The sequence below is a fragment of the Meleagris gallopavo genome, chromosome 6 (assembly GCF_905368555.1).
Source record: "Meleagris gallopavo chromosome 6, MGAL_WU_HG_1.1, whole genome shotgun sequence".
Classification (NCBI taxonomy): Eukaryota; Metazoa; Chordata; class Aves; order Galliformes; family Phasianidae; genus Meleagris; species Meleagris gallopavo.
The window spans coordinates 19,556,893-19,582,384 of record NC_139409.1 but is presented as its reverse complement, the minus strand read 5'-3'; the positions used below and the strand labels follow the sequence as shown (position 1 = coordinate 19,582,384).

The 25,492-nt window shown below is 41.1% G+C and overlaps 1 protein-coding gene across 1 annotated transcript in view; it reads right to left on the bottom strand.

Moving 5' to 3' along the window:
* ST8SIA6 (ST8 alpha-N-acetyl-neuraminide alpha-2,8-sialyltransferase 6) overlaps window positions 1–20,412 on the bottom strand; it is a 45,394-nt gene extending 24,982 nt beyond the window's left edge. Inside the window, exons 1-4 of the mRNA XM_085227327.1 lie at window positions 20,167–20,412; window positions 19,867–19,962; window positions 10,381–10,479; window positions 4,849–4,935 (exon numbers count right to left, since the gene is read on the bottom strand). Of these exons, the coding sequence (XP_085083453.1) occupies window positions 4,849–4,935; window positions 10,381–10,479; window positions 19,867–19,962; window positions 20,167–20,261 (377 nt within the window). The 5' untranslated portion in view covers window positions 20,262–20,412. The remainder of the gene's footprint in view (window positions 1–4,848; window positions 4,936–10,380; window positions 10,480–19,866; window positions 19,963–20,166) is intronic.
* Between the last annotated feature and the right edge of the window lie 5,080 nt (window positions 20,413–25,492).

The following is a 25,492-nucleotide window of genomic DNA, read 5'->3' as shown; positions in this document are numbered from 1 at the left end:
TAGGGAAAAAATGAAGAGGGACACTGTATTAAAAAGTTTAAAAAATTATTAAAAAATGCAAAACATTGTTCTAAGTCAGGCATGTCCAACCCTTGGGCCTTGGGCTGCATGCGGCCCCATCACTCAGCAGTGACCACACATTGGTGTGTGATTGCACTGGCCTGAAAGCAGGACAAGGGGAGGGCACAGCACAGTGCTAACTCAAGTTATGGCAAATCACTGTATGCATATTGATAGATCAGCTAAACATTCCTGTGATAGTGAAAAATATGCAGCCATGCTTTCTGTTTTGATAAAAGAATTTGAGATTAGGTTTCAAGATTGACAAAAAAAATCATAAATTACATGCGACTTTTCAAATTGAATGTATAGAATTGGAGTCAGATATTCAACTCAAACTTTTGATCACATCCCTTTACTAGAATTTTATAAGCCCTCTCTTAACAGAGAAAGATATCCTTCATGTCACAGTCACACCTTATTTATGTCATTGCTTTCTGGAAGTATTTGCAAACAACTATTTTCAAGGGTGAAGCACAAGAAGAGTAAAATTTTATCAAAAGTCACTGACAAACACCTTGAGAACTCACTAGGAATGGCAATCCCTGTCATAAAAACAGCCTGATGCATCAGTTTCACAAAAACAAGGTCAAATATCCCACTAGTTTTATGTTTCTGTTGCTCTCTTTTTTATGTTTTAATTAAAAAAAAAAATAATAATTTTTGCTACTTACATACATTAACTATATTTTATATTTTGTATGCAGCCCAAGCCAATTTCTCTTCACTCTAAGTGGCCCAAGCAAGCCAAAAGGTTAACCACCCATGTTCTAAGTAGTAGGTGTTCAACAAACACCTGCACAAATGAATGCTTGTCTGCAAAATGAATATCATGTCACTCCTGCTATACAGCATTTGCTCATTATCCAAGCCAGCAATGCTTACACAGTCATATCTATTTGTGGATCTTCAGTTGTACTCAGTCAGGAATTGAAAGACCACATAGAATAGATAACCAAACACAAAGTAAGAATGGCAATTATTTAAAGCCTGATGCTAAGGGTATTTCACACCATGGTTTTAACATCACTTGAATAAAGGACAAAGTGTTTCAAGCAACAAATATCAGTAGATTACTAATAATGGAAGAATTTTTTTTTCCCCAATACCTTGTTTTAGTTGTCACCACACTTGGGTATCTGTAATTAGGCAATTTAAATATTTTCTCTGTGTGTCAGTAGCATGTGTACAAATGCTGAAGAATTTCCCTAAATCACTTAGTAGGATGCCATTTATACCAGTAAACTAACAGCACTGCTAGGTATATATAAATACACCACCTTTTCTAGCATCTACTGTTACGTTAGATAGGAGCTCCTTAACAGCAGGTGACAATTTTATGGGGCACTCTGAATCTTAACTGGATTTTGGGAACAATAAACCATGTGTTCCCTTGGGCTTCTCTGAGGGCAACCCAAATCCAGCAGTACTGATATCAGCATTACAGATACTGAATTAACTGTAGGTCTGAGAGCCAACAGAGGCTGGACAAAATCCACCACAGAAGAGAGGTATTAAAGGTATTAAAGAGGAAATCATGGTTTGTAATTGCCTTATGACTCTTTTTGACTTTGAGAAATGCATGGGTAAACAGCACACAGTTGCCAAGAACCACTGAGCACTGCCAGATAGCAATGCAGTCCAGTTCATATGAGCACATATGCTGGAGCAGCTTATTAGACAACATATGGAAAGAGAGAAAGACAGCTCTCTGACAACGAAAGGAAAGAGTTTGCACAGCTGCATGGCAGAGCTGAGCTAGGCAGGGAAGGGTCAACCTAGAATTCTGCACTGTGCTTTTTGTAGAACGCCACAGCACAAACAGTGGGTTGTGCAAAATAGGGCTCTCAGATACATCCTTTCTGCCAATACATAAAGGCAAGTATTTCCTTCCTGAATTGAACTTCTAGTTCATATTTTGTGTTTTTTTTGTGTTTTTTTTTGTTATTGTTGTTGCTGCTTTGTTTTGTTTTTTGGCTTAGATCTGCTGGGAGTTCTGTTTACAAGGAGAAATGATGTGTACTCGTTGGCAAACAACACTGTCTTCTAGGAACACAAGAGTTTCTGCATTGGATCACATATTCATTCATCCCACTACTACTGTGATAGTAGCCAACAGCAAAAGCTGCAAAGGAAAACACAAGAAATCTGCTTTGAGAAATTCACTACTCCTGGGAAGCTTCTTTTGAACCTTATAAATTAGAGGTTAGTTCATGTCCCGGAGCATAAAACATTAAGTCCCTTATAAATATTCACATCTCTTCTTTAAGATTTCAGCATAATACCAAAATGTTCTGCAATTGACACCACGCCTGAGAAGTATGTAAGCGTTCACTCCATTTAACAGATGGGCAAACAGGGAAGGGAGTCAAGCAGCTTCTCTGTAGTCTAGTCAGCAGGCAGATTTCTGGTGGCACTGCAGGTGAATAATGTGACAGGCAGCTTCACTCTCTCCTCCTGAAGGTGGCTAGCTGTACTACCCAATTCCTACTGCACAGCCCCTTTGAGATTAATTTCCTCTTCTGCAAAATGTGTGTGTTTATCTACCCACTTAATGAGATTTTTAGAACTGAGTAATATTTATATTATACAATTATTATGCATTACCAATACTAGACAAAGTTAGAAAAAGGACGAGATGCACTGCGAACGGATTATTAAATCATTAATTTCACTGCATTTCTAGAAGCTCTGTTCCCCATAGAGCTCTATCAATGCATCATTTCTCAGCTAGAGACTCCTTTTAAAGCCAGTTCCAGGCTCTTGTGCTTAAGACTGATAAATACATCTGGGAGTGCAGTAAGCATAGAGTGTATTCTGATTTAGTCAGTAAATTTTATACGGAATTTCCTTTTATTTTTATTTTTCTTCAAAAGCTTGTATTGACCAACTGCTGGGGGCTGGAAGCCTTGAAGGTCTACAATATGGTCAGAGAATGAGGACAATGGTAAAGCTTTAATATCCTGTTTCCAGAAAATGAGTCAGAGAAAACAAAAAAAAGAAAGGACTTATGCAAAAGTATGCATCTTTTGAATGATAATCATCAGCAACACCTGAAACATCAAATCACCAGTCCTTGGTCATATCAACAGAACATATGAATGATGTCAAAGCAGGCCAAATTTCATAGAGATTGTCTTCAGTACTCCAACACGGTATGAGTTACTATATATAAACTGGTTAGTATTCTAGCAAGTTTAGATATAAAATAGCTTTGAAACCCTAACAGCAGAGCCTTTGAATGTCAAAGGAGTAACAGAATTTGTCCAGCTTGTGCTGGACCATGAGTTGCAAAAAACGTTTCTCACTTGGCGTTAGAGCTAAGCTAATGCTAGAAAGCTCACTTCAGTGTAAATATAGTCCATTTTCTAGATTGCTTAGTGCACCCCACAGTTTGCTCTTAAGTACAATTCCAGTCCGATTACTGGTTCTATAAGCCACCTTGACCCAAACTCTTTGCCAAAAGGCAAAAAGACAGCAAAAGAAATAGTAAGCATCTTGAACTAAAAGTCCACTTAGAGAGAAAGTGTCATGTTCCATTCTCATAGCCATGGAAGATGTAGAAGTTGCCTCAGCAGAAGGGAGATTGTGGAAGCAAAAAATGAGAAAGAAGCCAAGATGGAAGAGGGAGTGGGTGCTATGACATTGACTCATGTATCTAGCATAGACAAAGTGGCAAATTTCTCCTAAGTGGTAGCTGGTCCATTGAGAAGAAAGAGAAGTTAAAAAAGAATTAACAGGAAAACAAAAACCCTAACTTTAGCAGACAAAAGTTGTTTCACCTCTTTTCAATTCCATACAAAACACCTGCCTATTCTGACACAGGACAGACTTCTTCAGCAGCTCCTCATCATGCTCTGATATCTCTGTGCTCAGCTGAAGCCTGCCTGAGTTAACTGAAAGTTTCACAAACCATAACTCTGTGTAATATACCACTGATACACAGCAAAGACAGCAACTTATGTTGCATGAAAAGCTTTACTTGAGCCCCTCCCTGCCAACAAACTACTTCTTTCACTAGCATCACAAGCTGAGTATGTAGGTTTTGTTTTCAATGCTAGTCAGTTCCAAAGACTTGGAAGGTAGGAGAGTTTACTCATTTTTAATGATCTTGACAGAATCTTAACTCTAATCCGTGTGATAATGTAATTCAAGAGAGTATTTCCCCTGGAGAAAATAGAGTTGGCACAGGGAAGCTGTTCTCTTAACACAGCATGATGCATTTCCAAATGAGTGGGGAAGCTTTTCATAGATCACTGTCCCATCACTGTCCCTACTGAGCACGTACTTATGTGACGCCCTGAACAAGGACAGATTTAGTCATGTGCTTCCATGGCACGAGGACCATGACATACATAGCCAAACTAATGAGTGCCTAGGGCACTTCTGCAATAGAAGCAATAGACTTGGGGTGAGAAACACGCTGCCTCATTACAGTCTTTTACCAAACTGCAAATTCAGATGGATAACATCACATTCATTTTCTTTAATACCTTAGGACTTGAGTCAGCAGTATTTTTAATCCTCTCTAGATAAGTTAGTTAACTATTATTATAGTAGAGACAAGTGAAATTCCTTTATTTTTGTAGATCTTTTATCTTACTCCATTTGCACAGCTCAATTCAAATAAAGAAGAGCCTTAGCATCAAAAGAATAATAGAAATTTATAACTGCAAATGCAGTCTGAAAGCAACACCAAATTATCTTTTTAAAATGGAAGATCTAAATATATTGCTTGTTAGACTAATCCAGGGTAAACAGTTTCCCAAATGAGGCAATTAAAATTACCTGAATTCTGCTGATTCTTCCGGTCTCCTCATCCAGGTGCAGTTCTGCAGTTTTTTGACTATGTGAAGATAATAATCTTCTGGATACCTAAAACAGGCAATGACATCAAACACTAGAATATATATGTATGTATATTTAGAAACAGTCTCCAAAACATTCAAATGATGCATGTATTAATAATAATGCGCACAGTGCAAATATAATAGTTTGCTTTTAGAACTCCATGACCTATTTTATTTCTGTAATTTGTAACAGTACTGTCCCTATTTAATTAGCATGACCTATTAAATATCATTTCTTAACAGTGATGTCTAACAAACTTTTTGCACACTTTCAAGTGCTGCTGTTTCAAACTACAGCCATGCATATCTTGAAGGTTTGGACCCCTCAGAAGTTCTCTCTCCTGCAGAAGTCCAAAATACAAAACCTCTGTTTCTTGTATTTGTTGTTTTTAACATCAAAAATGTTTTGACATGTGGTTCTTGCAAATAAAGACTAAAGTTACAGTTTTCTCTCTCACCTCATACAGTCCCCAAAGCTCAACTCAGTCATCTTATGCTGTAAACCAATATTTGCAGATATGTTTTCCTTCAAACTATATCTTAAAAACAATCTGTTTTACCCTACTGAGCACCAGCAGGGTACATGTAACCAAAGAGTTTTCTGCTTTTTTAACGGATCAAGAAATTTACATTCGTCTACATGTGAAATATCGCAGATCATGCAAGCCAAAAGAATGCAGACACTTTCTCCCCACTAGGTTCAGTGTTAACAGTTCCCCCATTTGTGCTTGATTCCCACTACAGCTTTTTAAAAACCAGCTCCAATTTAAAGGGAGATTGGGTGGATGGAAATAAGAGACAGTGTGGATGTAACTGTTACAAGTTCTATGGGAGACACGTTTCCAATAAGCATCTGCCTTGTAGAATTTCAGCAAAAACAGCTTAGTGCTGGCTCCAAACCAAATGACCATGATCTTACTTAAACTGGAACTTAGACGAGTATATTTCGAACTTCCTCAACAAAAAAGGCTGGGAAGGCACGAAACCTCGCTTGTTGTTAAATGAAGTGTGAAAACTGATAGAAAAGAAAACGTAGGTAATGGTGGCTTGCAGCAGAAAGGCAGTCAACACTGAAAGCTTTCTTCTATTTCTGTATTCAGCGTGTTTAGTACCACAACTTTATGGTAAATGTTTGAGAAAACAGATCCCTTTTTACTGTTTGTTTGTTTCCTCCATAAAGCACCTGTTACTGCTGGAGTTAACTGGCTTGTCTATCCTACAGTAAAACCACGTTCCATTTCCCATAGAAACAGAATTTTTTCACAAAAATTCTGCATTAGAATTGGTCTTTGGCTCAAGGTTGTACCTGTGACAATTTTCACTCTATGCACAAACACAGGAAGCATTTATATTCATTACCAGACATAGAAAACTCCTACAGGAGCTACATCACTGTGAACAAACTAATTTTTCTGAGCCCTTGTACCACTGAAGGGAGCAGGAAGGAATGGGCCGAAGTGGGAGCAGAGTACAACTGGCTTCACTGCATCTGCAGCCACTCTGACCTGGTGCGGTGTATTCTTTCTCCTTCCAGCTCAGCTACACACCTGATCTCCTGCTCATGACATGTCTGGTACTTACACGACCCCAACCCTGTTTTACCAGCTTTTGTACCATTCAAATGCCTTCACAGGCCATTTAATTCACTACCATGGGAAGAAAAGAAAAAAAAAAAAACAATCCAGAATTTGTTTGTTTTAAAAATATACATATATGTAAATAAAGCACACACCATACATATTTTTGGTGTGTTTCACTGTATCGGGAAAGATTCCATAAAACTCCATAGGCAGAATAAAGAAGTGATGAGAGTGGAGAAACCAGGAGCAAGGCCTTCCTATTTGGGTAGCTGCCTGCTGGAAGCCTTGCAGCTGCAGCCAGGGAAATGGAACCACTTTCTTATTGAAGCACCTACCCAAATGGGCTTCTGTCTGTGGGTCAGACAAGTGCCAGCAGCACAGGGCAGGACAGGCAGCAGATGCTGCAGGAGAAGGGGGGATAGAAGCACAGGATCAGGACAACCTAATGTTGAATCACCCATCATTTACTCCTTAAGGATAAACAATAAATAAATGTTAGATGCTGGGATTTAGGGGGAAAAAAAAAAGATAACAGGATATGGAAAGTTATTTATACTATCATTATCTAGGAGAAAAAAATACAGAAGAAAAGCAAATTCTAGCCTAAAGATATTGATGAGATGAATATCAGAGTCAGAAACGAAAAGTTACCAGAAAGATATAGCACTGATTGACAAGTTATTAGCAAGTTGCAGAGAAACATTTGGTGAGAAGAAAAATAAGTGTCTTGCACACTGCTGGTATTAAGGGCCCTCAAAAAGCGTAGGTACTCACTGTCAGAGGCTGATGGCCTTCTAGTACATGTACCATAAGCTGTGTACCTGCATCTAGGACAACACCGTGTGTTAGAATGCAAGAACACTGCCGCCCTTCCACTGCTGTCGGCTGGGTGGAATCCCTCTCAGAGGTGGCCGAGGGCTCAGCTGTTCACCTGGAAGCAACATTCCCAGGTCTGTACAACAGCAAACACCCCTCCGCTCACCCTGTGCCTCTGGTTGTGTTCCTCCTGTGACTTACAGACACCACAGTGTGCCAAATTCCACCTTTGCCAGTGCTGGCTTAGCACCACAAGCATCACAAATACCTCAGCAGCAAACTGTGCGGACAGGAGCCCTGCAAGGCCACTGCAGTTGCCTATCCCAGCATAAGGCTTCCATCCTGCCAGTTCCATGGGATGAACTCCGCTTGAACATAGGCAGTATTCCCACAGATTTTTATTTATTTTTTTTAAAGACTCAAAATGAAGCTCTGGGATTTTCTGCAGCTGGGTTTACAGCCCCAAAAGCTTAGTTTTCCTCTCAGAAAGCCTATTTTACCATTTCCTCCTCTGAAGGAGCCTCAGGGACTCACTCCAATGGAATCAGTCCAGAAAGGCCATCAAGACATTATTCCATAGCTCTGCTGTAACCTAGACAATCCTCTTCTCCACTGTTTCATTTTAAAGAGCTGGAACAATACATACATTTCCAGTGGCACCCAGGAGCTAAAAATACATACTCACTGATGCTAAAATAACTTTATTACTAAGATAAAAAAAACTCAGGTAAATTGAGCTATAACAATATGTGGACAAGACAGTGTTGAGAATAGGGAAATAAACATGTTTGGTCCAATTTTTGCCTGCTACCTGCATCCTAAACATTAAAATAATTTGCTGCTGTAGCAAACTGACTTATACTGCATGAGCCTCGATGGCAAATAACCGTTGGAAGGGTTTTATGCTTATGGTAATTGTCAGGTATGCATTGACTGTCAACATTAACTGCAGTGGGTAAAGTGCAATTATTATGCATAGCTGAGGCATTGATGAAGTATCTTCTAATTTTTGGCAGATAACTAAAGGACAACAGCAGGGACAGCAGTGGTGAGATAGTAGGGAGACAATAAGTAAAACGTCAGAACAGAGATGGATGCAGCCCATCCATCCAGGTTCCAAGTTATTGCAGGAACTATACTTGAAAGAAAGCTACTTGAATTAGAAGGAAAATTGAGCAGCAGATATGAAAAAGGAAGATCTTCCTCCTTCGTGGCTCATGTTGAAGGAAGAAGCAAATAAAAACAGGAGAAGGAAAAGCCAGAGAAATGGAGGCTCTCTTGTGCTTTTGGACACTTTAATACTACAAAAACAACAATCAGTTTTTAAAGCCCTCAGGAGACCATACACAGAGCTCACTCTAGAATAAAAATGAAAAGGTGCCAAAAGAACTCAGCATTTCAGGCTCTTTATCACCACCAGCACAAACTTGTTATACTTAAAGAACATTTTTTACTATCAAATCATTTGACAAGATTACAACTAGAAAGTTTTTCTGGTTCTGGCCAATTTAAGAGGCTAGAGTGTCCAGAATGTCCCTTAATGTATTTATACACCATGCTTGTGGTCACACATTAAAAAAGCAGCAAAGATCCCAACAGCTCCTCTCAGTGAGGGACAATGAGCTGCAATATTCACAGCACAAAGCAATCCTTTGCTCCTTCATTCCAAATACCAATTTCTTTTCCCACCTACCCAGTTCATCTTCTGCCTCATTTAATGGCTCAGCTCCTTTTTTGCTGGCCATAAAATAAAGGTCTGATGCTTTCTTGTTTCTCCTACAAGCATCTTCAGAATGTTCAGGATGTGAAAAGCAAGTCTGCATTCCTGCAACCTCTACAACTTTATAACACACGGGATAAATAACAGCATTTATACTGCCATAGCTGGATTTTGGAGGCAACACAGTGACTAGTTGTTCTTCTCTTGCTATTAAACATACACTTCAGCTATATTCTTTGACCTCTGTTTCAGGTGGCCTGACATTTTTCAAAAGTTAAAAATTCAGTGATAGTGTGGCTGATGAGAAGGAATAGAGGTGGGAGGAGACGTTTATAGAGGAGAAAAAAAAATGAAACAGTAAAGATAGAAGCTGGGAATAGGGTGATTTAAAAACTTGTGAAAGATCTTAGAAAGCAATGAGAAAGTGAGAAAGGGCAGAAAAATCAGGAGAAGCTTTAAAATCATAATTTAAAAGTTCTTTAATGTTAAGGAAATTTTGGCTTCTACAGTCCTTTGAATGGAGAAAAGCATGTAAATATTTTTAGCAGAGTTTTGGTTTCTCATTCCATTCCTCTTCTCTTCATAAATGGAGTAAAAAATAGCTTCCAATTTTAGAAATACTATAGTACTTAATTTTAAGCTGGCACTTGGTCCTAACAGGATGCTCTTCTTACTTACAATGTTATATATATTGCTGCATCCATATAGGCAAGATGTTATATGTCAGAAGCAATGGGCTGCTTCTCCAACTTCTACTTTACTAAGTGGGAGGAAATTGAGCAGAGCCACTAGCAGAGACTTTTTTTTTTCACATCAGGAAAAGGCAGAACAGCAAGTGGAAACCAGAAATGGATTTGGGGTGGAGAATTTTTGATACATCTAAAATTGAATAATTAGTTTCCTGTGAAGTAGTTATTGCAATAATGAGTGCAATTACTCAGTAAGTTTTTATACTACATTTCTATATTTACTCTAGTGAACACAAAGAAAAGAACCATTAACTAATGATGCTTGTAGCAGGAGTGTTTGCCAGTCAGGAAGAGGATACTTAAGGCTAAAATTATATCTCACAAATTCTGGTCTACTTTTTTTGTAAATACATCAGAATAAAATGTTGCTAACTGGGAATGAGAAATCTTGTTGACTTATGATTTTTATTTTTATTTCTTTAAATCCAAACTAGAATAAATCTAACAGACGTGAAAGAAAAATGCAAACAAACATTGGTTGAACAACTTCAATTTGTTCTTGTGCAGTTCCACATTACTATCATTAAGAATTATGTAAAAGAAGCAGGCAACCTGTTAGTCTTTTATTTAAAACAAACAAAGCAGAAAGCATAGCAAGAACCTACCTTTTCTTCTTGATCGATGATGACAAAATGTTGTCCTGAATTGCCTTACATTTTGCATCCAGTTCAAACTGGTAAATTCCATCTTTATTAGCAGTTGTTCTGTTAAAAAGGTGGAATGGGAAAAAAAGCAACATACTTTTAAAAAGAGTATATTCTGGCAGAGCTGCTGCATTTTCTTTGCTATAACAATACGATGAATAACTGTTGATTTAGCTGAAAGCATTACCAAAGGAATTTTATTCACTTCTACTGTGAAGCTCTTGTATGAAGGGAGGCTATGCTGCTAGTGACTACAGTGTACTTGATTCTTTAAAGAAACTCTGTTTTATAGAATGAATTGTATTTCCTGCTTTAAACGGTAATTAGAAAAATGTAATTAAAAAACGAATGAAACAGGAAGCCTCTTGAACATTACAAAGATTTTAAAAATATTCACATTTAAAACATTCTAGCAGATGTGATTTCCTAATGCTGAAAACCAATATAATATACACAGGAAACACCTCTGGGGAGGTTGATCTTTTTACTCGGACTTAAATTAATTGACTTGAGATTAATACTTACTCCCTTGTTTATTCTTTATTTACACAGAGAGAATAAATGTTTGTAAAAGGAACCAATGCATATGCCAGACAGTGATCTTTAGCTCCCGTTGCTCATTTTCACCAAAATCCTGTGTGGTCCTTGTGCTCTGGCAGTCCTGGTACAAGATTGAGCTATAAATTAGCAAATGACTGAAATACCAAGCTTTTACTCAGTTCATTTCAGTTCACCAAGCTTCTAGGTTTAATCTTGTATAATCACCCTGTTCTTTCATCAAACATCTATTGCCACTTATCATGAAGTTCTTTCCTCTATCATTTCTATGTTCACTGTTCCTCACCACCTCCACACCACACCTGCCTCACTACTTACTGAGCACTTGGATACTGTGGCCTGTTTCCCAACCTGAACTAGAAATGCAGGAGACACGGATGCTCTCTCATTCATGCCTGGGTGGGAGCTGCAGCACCGAACAGAGCCCCTTCCTAGAAGCACAAGGGTCTTCCTGCTTCGTACACAACACAGTCTGCTTCTGCATGATCATTCTTTAACTAACAAGAGTCAAAACTCATTGCCTTCACCTGCTAGAACACTGAGATTACATATCTACAAGATTTCTGACAAGCTGCTCTTACTTGGGAAAGATGCCATTTTAAGTCACAGAACGATTGAGATGGACAGGGCCCTCAGGGCCCTCTGAGCCCAGCCCCTGCTGCAGCAGGGCCACCCAGATCAGATGCCCACGCTGTGCCCAGGTGCTTCTGAAGATCTCCAAAGGAGACCCCACACACAGCCCCTGGGTACCTGTGCCAGTGCTCCGGCACCCACACAGCACAGACTGCTCCTGGGGTTCAGGGGGAACCTTTTGTGTTCCAGCTCGTGACCACTGCCTTTTGTTATACCATCGGGCATCTCCGGAAAGAGCCTGGCTTCATCTTATGTACACCCTCCTTGTAGGTATTCATACACATTGATGAGTTCCTCCTGTACGCACTCTTTGTAAACAATTAAGATCTTAAACAATTCAAATGGGAAGCAGTCTGATTGAAAAAGAAAGAGCAGAATAAATATTTGTTTATTCTGGTACTAAACTGTCTGGCATTTTCATAGCTATGACAAGGGAGGAAACGTAATAAAGCACCTTTTCTTCTCATTCCATTGCCCATAATTTTCCATAAACAGGGAGCAATTCAGCCATGAAGCACGCTGCAGAGAGAGATCAGCTCTCAGCGTCTTTCCACCACCAAGGAGCTCTTCCCAGCATACATCCAGTGCCCCTGGGGAACGATGCAGTTTGCACGTCCCTTGTTGAGGGGAATGTTAAGAACAACACAATGCAAACCCCTGTCCTTTCAATTCTACAGAGGCTGTAACAGACAATAACAGCTGGCACTACCTGCTGAGAGCTCCACTGCTGATTTCGCATCCAGCTTTCTTATCTAATTATTTCTCAACGAATGACATACAAATGAGAAAGCAGAAGGCTCTCAAAGCTCGCAGTTCAGAGGGTCAGGTGCACAGCTCCACAGACCACAGTAAGTGACAGCAGATGCCCTGCTTACAACCCAGGTACATGGGTTTACTGCAGCTTGGCCAGAGTGTTTCTGTGCAGACAGAAGCAGCAGATGGACCAGTTCCCAAACATCTTTAGTTAGCATAAGTCATGTTTCCTCTGCCATGCTTCTAAATAAGCTGAAAACAACCCTTCTGAAGACACAGTTTAAACAAAATGGCTACAGGCAAAGCTTAGCTCTATAAAAAGTGTCTTAAAAAAAAAAAAAAAAAGAATAATTATTATAATAAATCAAGTGCATGTTACTGATGTAAATGGTCTTTTAAGGCAGCTGAGGAATTGAGACACCAGATACTGGTCAGGCAAGTGGCCACAGCCCTTCAGGGCCACAGCCGGGCAGAGGAGAGGCCTCCAGCACAGAGTGCTGGGCAGGCAGGAGCTGGCTGGCAGCTGCACCCAGACCACTGCTGGAGCACCTGCAGGCACAGCTGGAGGACAGCCAACCTGCCACGAGCAGGATTCTGCTCTGCGCAGAGGCTCACTACAAGATCCTTACAGCTTTCTGGTAATTTACGTCCTGAGGCCAGCGGAGGTGGTAAATAACATTCTCTCAACCAAATAAAAGCTTTAATCAACAGACTTCTAACATTTTAAATTCATAGCGCTGTGATCAACTGAAGTGAATTGTCTTGTTTATTTCACATATAATTGTTTTTTATGCACACATTTACAAGACTTGAAAAATTCAAGAAGGAAAAAGTCAGATAAAAAAGAATGAGCAAAATAAATTACAGTTCCATTTTTTTTTTCATTAAATCAGGTTTAAAGCTGTCAGTGTGAGGAAAAGCAAAAGGAGCCTTCCCTTTCCACAGCCCATACAAAGATTGGTGAAAATGGCTCCAATGTGATTTTTACCCAAATTCTTTAACCATACAATGCAGCCAAAATGCTTTTTCTGTGTATTCTTCCCTATAAAATTTACTGGACAGTCTTTATATGGTGCAGAAAGATACATAAATAAAACTATTTTTCCAAGACACACCAAACAATGACTTCTTCCAGTAAAGGTGAAATTTCTGAATGCCTGTTTCATCATTAGAGTGGCTTCTGCTTCACGAGTGGAAAATTTTTGCATTCAAACATAAAGGGGTGTGCAAGTGGCATTCCAGACTTCTCCTGCATTATTCATAGCAGAGTTATGCAGACATCAGACTCAGATTAGATTTCTCATCACTTTGGACAGTCATGCTAGGCAACATTTATCACTAAATGAATTTATCTAGAGGATGACAGTCTCGGTACAATACTGAGAACTGCACTACAACTTCTTCAGTGCAACCAGATAACGTGCGTCACGGGTTGGTGACATGCAGCCAGTTTGCAAACTCTTAAACTAAATGAGAACTCGAAGTGAAAACCACATTATATTCTATTGACTTAAACATGCAAAACAGACAAAATGGCCATTTCTGCTAAAATTCCCTTAGATTGCTAGATGTTCTCAAAGCCAACTTTATTGACCCAAATATGGAAGTTTTTTTTTTTTTTTTTTTAAATCACATACTAACAGCTTGAGAGCCACATCCTTCCTATGACAATTCTAGGTACTCAGAAAGTACACCATCTGTACTTTAATAAAGCCACAGTACGTTAAGATCATATGCCATATTTATCAGCATGTTGTTATTCTATATTTTACTCACAGTAAGTCAACATGCAACATTTCCTTAAACCGCAAAAACCTGCAAGACATGGATTGCACCCACTTCCTTGCAGTAACAGACTTCAGACGGAGCCTAGGTCCTGAGAGTCACCTGACACAAACAAAATAGAAGTTTTAACAAAAAATCAGTGAGAAATGAATTGCCTATGGTGAATAACCTCTAAGTCTGTGTGTCCAGCTCAAGAAGAACCTGTATTTCCTTGGGAGAATGCTGATAAAAAAAATGAAAGAAAATAGGGAGCTCAGAGAAAAACAGTCATCTGATCATCCCATTTGTAATCACGTTCTACTAACTGGACTGGAGAAGCAGGTTGTTCCAGGATACCCCTAGAAACTGAGCAACTGTAAGGGAAGTGCAGAGTCGATTCTGCTGTGCCTAGAGCCTTCAGTTCCGAGACTAGAAGGAGCCTTAGTGCAGGGAATCACCAGGTACTTCTGCTAGGAATCTGAGGGGAGTGGTGACACAGCAAGAAAAAGAAAAGGGAAGCCCTTTAAAAACAAATTCATCCCTCCCACCACAAAAAAAACAAAACAAAACAAACAAACAAACAAAAAACCCCACAATAATCAGAGTGGGAAAATTGATAGAGGGTAAAAGGATGGGAAAAAAAAAGACAGTAGGAAAAAATAGGGGAAAAAAATCAGAAGCATAGTGCTGTGAATTATACTATAACAAAGATATGCCCTGGGCTGAAAGGCCAGTCCTCTAAATTCCTACAAAAACAGTTGTAAAAATTGAATGAATGTGAGATGAGACTTTCAGAAGACTTCAAGACCAGGCTGACTGGCAGCATTAAAAGCAACAAAAATTTCACCCCTCATTTCAGAGGGAGATAAGACCACACTCCACATCAGAGGAAAATCCTACTAACTGGCTTTATTTACTCCTTGTCCAGCAGAACCCCTTTGTCTTTCCATTCTTTTCTCCCTGAAACAGCACAGAACCCTAATGCATTCCAGTTGAGCACCTCCAGCTAAACAGGATAATTTCTGCATGCAAAGCTGTACATTTATATCCTTCAGGCATCAATCAACACCATACAGATTGTGAATACCTGCTGACTTATTTTCTCCCTTGAAAAGATTCATTTATATTTGAATCCCATACTCAACTAGTTGAATAGTAGTAGTCAAAAACCTGTAACCCACACTTCCCTAGCAAGTTTGCTTTTTGTTGCTATCTTTGACACCACTTCAAATGAATCAGATGATAAGAATATAGCAGTGTTTTAAGGTTCACAACACCTTGATTAATAAGGCAATACACCATTTAAATCCTTGGTGAAATGGACTATAAAAATGGCTCTATCAAGCTATAGGAGTAAGAATTTGTCTTGTAACATTAATCACAGTAACTGTGAAAGAGACCTATCCTACTATCCTTGTTCAAATTCCCAGAGGTTTTGCTTATCTAAGGAATGCTAAATCAGGTCTTTAAGACAAGCTGCATTCTGAAATTATTTGGTAGACCTTCAGTGCATTCACCAGCATTATACGTAACATCAGATATTTTTTATTTATAAAATCCATTAACTGCATGACATACAACATTACAAGCAATATCCAGATTCTCATAGAAGGTAAAGTGAAAAAAATAAGGTACTTACACCAAAATGATGTTACAACAGTGTGTGAGAGACAGAATGACAGAGCAGTTTCACTTGGACCAAGTAAACAGAACAGAAAAAGGCTGGGAAACCTTTCACCACTGTCAGAACATAAATATGTCCTGGCAGCAGCTTTCAACTGAACACCTATTCATTTAGACAGAACTAATACATGAGGCACGCATTAGAAATGTGCTCTTAAAATATGTCTGCATGCATCACTTGGAAATGAGGGGAATGAATACTAAGACAGCAGTAAAATTAGTAAAGGGCCACCAATGCTGACTAATCTAAACTGTAGCAAATTGTTTGTGCAACACACTACGCTACTGTTTACAATCTCTGTAATAGTCTGCCTCTTCTTCCCTTTCTGCCTGCCAGAATGCAATATTTTGACAGCAGACAGAATGTACAGGTCTCTGTAGCATAGTTAATTAGGAATAGTTGTTTATTCCCTAGGCCTGCATAAAGATCTGCTTCTAAGGGAGGAATTGGAGAAATGAGAATTGTGAAACACTGTATCAATACTAACTTGTTTACTCATAGCTCCTCAATCACTTCCTCCCACCGCTCAATTACCTCAATAGTCTCCACACTGCGCTTGCCTTGAACCTGCAAAGACAGAGATAGCTAGGAAAATAGTAAGCAAATGCCCTAAAATAAGCAATACAAACTGCTGCCTTGTTATTATCTGTATATAAAATGCATACACATGGTGCTTGAGAAGACTATTTTCACCTTCCCTGTAGCAGCTGGCATTATTTACCTGCTCCACATGCCACGAAAGCAGCTAGAATTTCAGGTTTAACATAGCGCACTCTGAGCTTCATGACAGACAGTACTACTCAGATCCTCTTATCACTAACATCCTCCCCTGAACAGCACTAGCAGCCCTGAGCCTTCCGTTTTGCTGTTAATGCTGAGATGACACAAACATGTATGCTATCACAAATGCAGGCAGAGTGAGAGAAGCGAGTGTCTAAAGGTGGGACAAGTGCAGGACTGCTTCTGGTTGCACTGCTGGCTTATGCAAGTTTAAGCCGTACTTGCAGGTACAGTTTAAAACACCAGAAGATGGTATAAGGCACAGGCATGATGATTTGCCAGAGAACGACAATTCTGCAAAATAAATGATACGGCTCAAATGGAGAAATCTGGGGACTGCTAAAGAAATCTTGTTAACAACGGTTGTGTTTTCAGTAAGAAACCCTTCTATAACAGATACAGACCGTGAAATAAGCCCAGGTCAAAAACTAGTAATCACACTGTAGAGGCAGTCACATCGATTGAGATTTCTAACATTTAACAAAGAAAAGAGGTATGAAATATTCTGTAAGAGCCAAACCGCATCTTCAAGGTTACTAAGACAGATCTTCAGAGAACTTTAGGTGCCTAGTCACCATCTAATTAAACACTGCTGTGCATGGCAGCTGCCTAGAAATCTAAGGCATTCTGAACCAATCTCCTACTTTTCATCCTTTCATCCTTCAATTTCATCCTTGTAAAAAAATTACTCAAACTGAAAGAGCAGATTAGCTTACATTATTGCAAGGCAGCAGTATAATAGGGGCTTGGAGATTCTTCAAGAGATGTTTGATTACAGATCTGCATCCAACAGCAAAAGAGATCACAGTAAGAGCAGCGGTTTGTTTGCGATACTTGAAAATCATCTACTAACTGACTGGAGCTCAACAAGGAAAGTGCCTTTTTTTTTTTTTTTTTCTTTTAAATTTCCTCCCACCAAAGCTGGGGACAAAAATATTTGCTTGCCAGAGAAATGAGTCCGACTGATGAAGTGATCAGGGTTTAACCTAACTCATCGCACACTCTCTTATGCGGAATGGGACACAGCAACAAGGCACTGCTATTCAAACCCTCAGGCTATTTTAGGAGAACTACACTTGGAAAGCACGCACCAATAGACTGTTCATAGGTTTTAGCATCACCATACTAACACTGCCTCATTTGAAAAATTCACTAATACCTACACAGCATATTTCAGTCATGGGCTCTTTACCCTTTTGCTATACTCATGGATTCTGCAGCAGAATCCTACTGAAAACTGGAACCTCATTCCTCTTGCCCATATCATCCACCTCCATCATGGAGGGATTGGTCTGAATCTCCTGAATGAGTCCAGATGCTCTCCGGTATCTCTCCAGCATGGCCCTTAGTCAGGCCCTGTCCAGTTGTTGTCTGAATCAAATCCCTCCAGCATGGCTCCCTGCCCACTCCAGCTGCTCTCTGGATTAGGACACAGCCCCTGGTCACTCCAGCAGCTCTCTCCTTCAGATACCAAAGGCACCACAGACTACTGTCAAGACAACCTATTGAGCACAGCCACCCACGTGAGAAAGAACATCCTCTCCTTGGTTCCACCAGTAACCCTTCCCTCCAAAGACACTACAGAAATAGGAGATACAGTGAAATGAAATTTTTCAGACAAATAATCTACTTGTTGCACTTCTGCAGTCACTTAGTCACTAAACATACAATTTGAGGCTGAAGAAAACTAGCTCCAAATTGGTGTCAAAATCCTCCAAGCAGTTTAACGAAAAATATTCATTTAAAATCTCATGCTCACTTGCTTTATTACAGGGATTACCAACTGACCCATACATGCCATGGTCTTCCATCCCTCTTCAGCATGTGTTGCCTACACTTTCTTTGCTTCTGTTGTGACTGCACTAAGAGCAGATGGGAAGTGGCTAGGCTCTGTTCTCTGAAGTGCTCTCTGCCAGAATTTCTAGTCAATTTGACTCCATGGTTTAGTAGAGATGAGTGGCAGGAAGCTGCAGCTTGGAAACTAACTGGGAAAGGTTGAGTGCAGGAAGACTGTTGCAAAGGGGAGCCACAGACATAACACAAAACAGAGCAGAAATGAGAAAAAGAGTGACAGCTATAGAACCCAAAGCAGGACAGAGTACATACAGCAAACCAATAAATAGCAAGGAGTGGAAAAGAAGGAAAAAAAGCAGAAAGGGAAAAAATTAACACAGGAAAGAGAAGCAGGCCAGAAGAACAGTAGTTAGAAGCCTGCTCCTGTTCCTTTTGTTTCACTCTAATTCTGAATGACATTTTAAACTTACAGTAGTTCCAAATTTTGAAGCATGGAGCACCAGAGCTCTCACTTGATACATGTGAGAAACCATATGCTGAGATGGTTATTAAGACTATTGTCCCTTGGATTCACTTAGGGAAAGCATATGCTTGCTATTTCAACCTCACATTTCAGGAGGCTGCGTGAAATGTTGGTCTCAGTAAGGCTAACTGCACTGTCACCACTGACTTCAATACAGCCAGGACATCACAATTTCAGTTAAAGACCCAATTCCCAAGTTCTTTCTATTTTTATAACTGGAACTACAATGTTAATGAGGCTATATAGAGCAGAAGAGAATAGCAAAATGTTTACAAACTACTTCTTACACAGCAACATCTCATGTGTGGATGACTCCATCCTCTTCTGCACTATTACTTTTCCTACAGCGTGTGAAGACTCAAGAGAACAAAAACATTGAGGTTAATGCCGATAATTGCTCACGCAACTTGTTTGACAGCTTATTCTACCAATTATTTTCATATGAACCTTCACAGCATGAAATAACAGGCTGCAAAGCAAAGATCCGACTTGATGTAAAAGATCAAGGCGTGGGACCAGATGGAAGGACTCCTGAGAAGTAAGACACTGTACAAAATGAAAGAGCCTTCATATACCTGGCCTTCAGGAGAAATCTGCATTTTTAATTAAAATACGCATTCCAAAACGATCGTAATCTACTCAGCCCCAGCTTCCTGGGGAGGAGAATAAGAGACACCTGGCACACAGCATCCAGGACTTTCTACACCGTGTGGCAACAAAGCTGTCATATGCCACATTTTACCGGGCTCAAAACCAAAGAGAGTGACAGCCATCATTAAGAGGCCCTATTAGCGAATAATATAACAAAGTTAACGGGAATTTCCACTTTCTCGCTCTAATAAGCCCCTACTCTCCCTCCGATTGAGCTACTCGAAAAAGGATGCACGAACTGAAGCAAGCTCCCGCGCACCTTCCCGAGCAAACCGCCCCGCCAGCAGCTGCAGCGCCGAGCCCCTACCTGTTCTCGGCCCGAGGAAGGGACGTTAGAGGAGACCTGAGGGCTCGCACCACTTTCGGAGTGACGGTCGCTACCTCTGCCTCCTCCTCCCAGCCCCTGGCAAACAAGACGGGATAACAAAAGTTGTCAAAGCCGTCGAGAGCCGCCATCGGGAGACAGCCGCTCCCCGCCGGGCGCTGCCCCGCCGGCTGCCGAGCCGCGCTCACCGCGCGGGACGGAGCGGGCTCGCCCCGTACCGCTCCTCCTTTCCCGGCCGCCCCCGGGCTCCGCCGCCCCGGAGCGAGGCCCCCCGGCCCCTACCTGGCTCGGAGGGGCCGCTCGCCGCCCAGCCGCAGGAGGCAGCCGCCGAGCAGCGTGCTGCCCAGCGCCGTGGCGAAGGCAATGACAGCCCGCATGGTGCACTCGGCAGCGGCTCCCGCCGCAGCTACGGCCGCCCCATAGTATTTAAGGGAGGTGGCGGGGAGGGGGAGGCGGCCATGGCAGCCACGGGTGCTCTCCGCCCCGCCCCTCGCCCGCAGCCCTGCGTCGCCGCTATCGGCCCACTCCCGCCTCGGCGCCGCGCCGCCCGCGGCTGAGGGCCCTGCCCGGCCGGGAGCCCTGAGGGCACGCCGCCCCTGCCGCCCGGCCTCCCCCTCGGGCGGGTGGGATGCTGGGGCCGGCGGTCGCCATGGGTGCCGCTGCCTCCGCAGGACGTAGGGGAAGGCCGTGCTGGGCATTCGCCGAGAGGTTACCGGGGGAAAGCGGGAGGCCTGCCCCGGCGTCCGGCACGGACGGGTCGCTGTGCTGTGGTATTTCTTGTTACGTACAGATAACACCGAGCATGTTCTTTGTGTATAGAACACCTTTACAGTGTTTTGAGTAAATGAACATCTGCCTGCAAGCTTGCATGCTCTTTTCGAGTAGTTGAGTAGCATTCTCTCGTGAAGCTGATGCTGCTATGTGAAGCTTAGTGAAATGGCAGGGCTCCATTAGTGAGGAGCCCTGTATTAAGAAAATGGGTAACAGAGCTACTACACCTTAAGGCAGCTGCTCAGTCACAGCCAGCAGGCTGATAACTCACATCTACAGCTTCTTCCATCTCCCTCCTGCATCTGAAAGCATCTCTTCTTGCTGTGCTCTGAAGCCTCATAATCCTCTGACGTGAAGCCCCATTGCAGTTATACAAATGAGAAAACAAGGGACACGGTAATGTGCTGGGTAAGTGGCTGGATATTGCAGTGAGCTGCAGTGTGCCTATGGTCTGTCAAAGGAGTTGTGTGGCACCCGCTGTGATGCTCTACGCCAGGAAATATCCAATTATTTGTTTTAGGGCACTTGTGAAGACACTGGAGAGCTGTGCTGTCAATGCTGGCAGGGAGCTAGAGGGGCGGCAGGTACTGCCTGGCTCAGTGCTCTAAGCCCACAGCGTGCATGGCTCAGTTTTCCTCCTGGCTTTGAAGTCCTTGGTCACAATCTAGAAACAAAACACTATAGTAGGGCTGCTGAAGTCCTGTAGAAGTGTGCTGTCCTGGGTCTGTCAGCAATTATCAACATACCAAAGAAATTTCACCTCCTTTAAAAAATTTCCCTTCTCAGGCATAGTGCTATAAGCTTAGCTGATACCATATGTGAACACATAGAGGCACGTAGGTAGGCTTCTCAAGGTAAATATCTGTTAGCAGATATCAGAGGATTCAGGTCTACAGTTACCTCAGAAAAGCATGAAGGTTTCTGTTTGACAAGCTACTTCATAATTTCCATTAAATAGTAATTTTTCCACTTTAAATTTTATATGATACTCCATATAAACTATACAGGAAGGACAACTAAGCATTACAATCCAGAAGATAATTTCCCCCCCCTCTCCCCCCTTCTTGATATGACTTCCCTGTAAGAGTACAGTTCTCCCCTGGGTTCTGAACTATCACTGTCAGTTAATCCATGGGAAATTTAGTGATGTCAGTAGGGATGACATATTTTAAGCTATAGAGGTCTATTGCCAACATTGGTCTATAATACCAGCAGAAATCTTTATTTTTTTCCCCTTTTTCCCCTCTGGATCAAAAGGTTAATCTGTGTAATACTGAAATTCTCACAAAAAGAAGATTATCAAACCTATCTGTATAATTAGACTTAGCAGTTGGTGCTTGTTGTTTACAAACAACTTCACAGACATCTATTGATTGAGTGTCACAGTATCTGTAGATGCTATCAGCTTTAACTCTGTCAGAACAGCTTAGGAAAGAGGTTTAGTGACCCACCTAAGGGGTGAGAAGAGAATCTATGATGAATCCAGCATTCCTAAATTCAAATCCTGATTTAATGATCATATTTGTCTCTTGCATCACGTTGCCACATCAGGAGCAACAGTATCAGGTAATCTCACAGAAGGGACACAGATAAAGGCAAGATGCCATGTAGAAGATGTACACAGAGGCTGTTCTACCCTTCCTGACAGCTGGAAGCTGGCACATCTTGGCAGCATCCCCCAGCTTCTAATTCCCATTAGTTTCAAAGTCAGTGAGAACTGATAATTGCTGAGTTTGGGAAAAATTGAAGTGTGGCTTTGGGTATCATCTGTGAAAGGCTGCTTCCTCCAGGTCAACCAGATTGCACCTTAGGAGTCTGGTGGTGATGCCTGTAGGGCTGCCTGGTCACAGGGTGCTAGTTTAGCTGCCTTATTTCCAGCAGCTAAATTATCTTAAGTAATTAACATTAATTAAATGCTTTCCTAATGCTGCCTTATCATCTAAGCACTGGCTGTCACAGGAGTGTTAGTGGCTGCAAATAAGAGGGGAGGTGACTGGTACAATCAGGAAGGGGACAAAGACACCAAAGATATTCCAGTTTCTCTGGAATCTCACATCACAGTAAAGCAAGGGAGACTCCAGAACAAGATACAAGAAATGTGAGAGACTACTCTTTGGTCATTCTTAGATGAGATATCAATGGGAGCAGATGCTGTTAGCAGAAACAAAACCACCTCAAAATCCAATCCAAAACTAATAAGTCTTTTGTGTGTTTGTTAGCACTACACCTTTCTGAAGTCTTTCCTTACTGCTTTTCAGCTTTGTTTTTTTTCCAGATCTTATCAAAAAGGCATTGTTAAAATGACTAAATCCAGCTGGTAAGCTGTGTTGAGGTCTGTCTAGAACAAGTGAAGTTTTAGCTGTTTAGTAGCAGTTACATGTATCCCAGTTTTGTGACAGTCATCAGGAGCATCAGTGACAACTTCTGTAAGGCACTGTACCTTCTCCACAGTCAGGATGAAAAGAGGGCACATGGAGAACATTTCAAGATGCTGATCATGTTGTAAGATCTCACTGGTGGCAGGACTTGCCTCCTGTGCACAAAATGAGTAGAATTTTCACTGTTGTATACTTGACTATGCTTTTTACGTGTCAAAGGAAAGTATTGCTTGTGCTCCGCTAGAGTTTTCTGTTTAGTTTAACCAAGTAGTCAGCTTCCACTATTCAGCAGTCATGATCCTGCCTGAAAGCAGACACACACCCATTGTCTAAAATGCACCTTCTAGTATAAATGAACTTGAGGCTAGTAACTGTACTGAGAATCAGTGCTCTATTGCCAGCAACCAGGCAAGACTCCATCCAATTAAGGGCATGGCTGGCATTCAAATGCCCATGATTGTAGTGCAATCCAATGTGTATGTTCTCCCCAAGGAAGCTAATGGGGAGAAGAGGATCTGAATACTAATGAGGTACGAAGGATGATTTTAGTGCAAAATTCCCAACAACTTGCAAGTTGTTAACCTGAAGATAGGTGGTACTTTTCCTAAATGCACTTAATGAAACTTCTTAATTTAACACCATTAGAAATTATGGATATGGGTTCAGGTGAGAACAGTATGTTCTTGAGGCAGCAGGTAGTAGCAGACTCCTGGGGAAGGGGCATGCAACAATCTGTCCCTAGACCCTTTCCCAGCTTCCATCAATCAGAGTTTAGTCTCATTTCATGGTTTCTTCTTCTTCTATAATTGTGCCTAATTGCTTTTTGAAACCATGTAAACTTCTGGCATCTACAGCAGCTTGTGTCAATGCTTTCCATCCAATTTGAAACCCTTCCCATTATGGTTGCCCCAGGAACAATTTTCTAAGAAAGATTTCTATTGTTATTTGGAAACCCTAGTTTCCCATGCTAAAGGACATAAAGCACTAAGTATTCTTTTGCAAGGAATTCTGTTACACATTGCACAAGTCAGCACTGTTCTTAATAGATATTCACAGCATCTATTGCGAGAATGAAGACCAAGTTATTACAAAGCATACTGTGAGTGCAAATTAAATAATGCACAACAGTCAACCAAATCCTAATGAACCAATGGCACAATGTCAAATCCATCAGGAACAAAGACTTCTAATACTATTATTAAAAGCCCAAACAAAGTAACTAAATCAACCTTGACAAACACTGTTCAAGTAATTTTCACTTGTTGTAGATCAGTGTGCAGGCTGATGGTACAGCCCAAACTGCTTCAAAGTGCCTGCACAATGGATGAGAGCTGTGACTCCAAGGTGACACCTAGTGCAAGGGTTCTAAATTGTGCTGTATGGTCAGCAGCTCAGCTAATCAAACCTAACATTTCTTTCCATCAGTGAATATGGACAGTGTGCCCAGCTGCTTAACTGTACAAAAATCTAGATTTGGAATCACATTCATTGAAGTGCGAGTGTAAAATGCCATAAAAATGAGAAATCACAGTGGAGTCAGATCATCCTTAATGATGCAGTGATCAGGCAGTATTCTTTATGCTTATGGAAAGCCACAGTATACAAAAATACTGTATCTAGGCAAAGAAGGGCAATTACTTGTAAGAAGAGAGGGACAGCTCTCTGAAGGAAGGATTATCTATTTTGTCTCAAGGTGGTGGCCTGATGGCCATCTCCAGGCTGGTTTTTTGGGATTGTAGTGCACTGCAGAAAAAAAAAAGTAAATCTGGAGCTGCTTTTTTTTTTTTTTTTAATCCTTACATTTCTTTTGTTGAATCTCACATAAAGTACAGTAAATGAAAAATAAGGACACCTGCAGATGTATGGGGATAGATAACTTTGTTGGTACTAAAGAAAACAGCAGATGTGATACAGAGCAAAATAACCTCATGCCTGTGACAGAACCTGGAACCATGAGGACAGGACCTCTACCTCCAAACTGAGGAAAAGCCATTAATCTCATTAAATGAAGTTAGAAATGTGATCTCCTAGACTGCACCCTAAACCTATTTCCACATAATACGGATTCTCCCATTTTACTCTGCAATAAGAAGTGTTGAATGCTTCATAGAAACATCACTGCTGCAAATTCCAGATTCTCTATTTCCCATATCATGTCCTTTTGAAGCTATTCGCAGAGTTACGCAGTGAATGCTGATAAGGCTGCAGTGCAGGAAGGTGCCAGATGGGTGCAAGCGTACCCCTTACCCCTGTGCCTGCAGTGCTTGTGACCCACAGAGGGATATGAGTTCTGAACAGGGCTTGTACATGCAAGGTGCTCAACTTAGAGCCAACATCCCAGAGGTCGAGTGGGAAGAGCGGATCATGAGAATGCTGAAGGGCCTGTGAACCAGCTCAGACTCATTAGTATTAGTTAAGTTGGGGCCAGCCTCATGCTTCTAGTTGAGCGCATGGCAAAA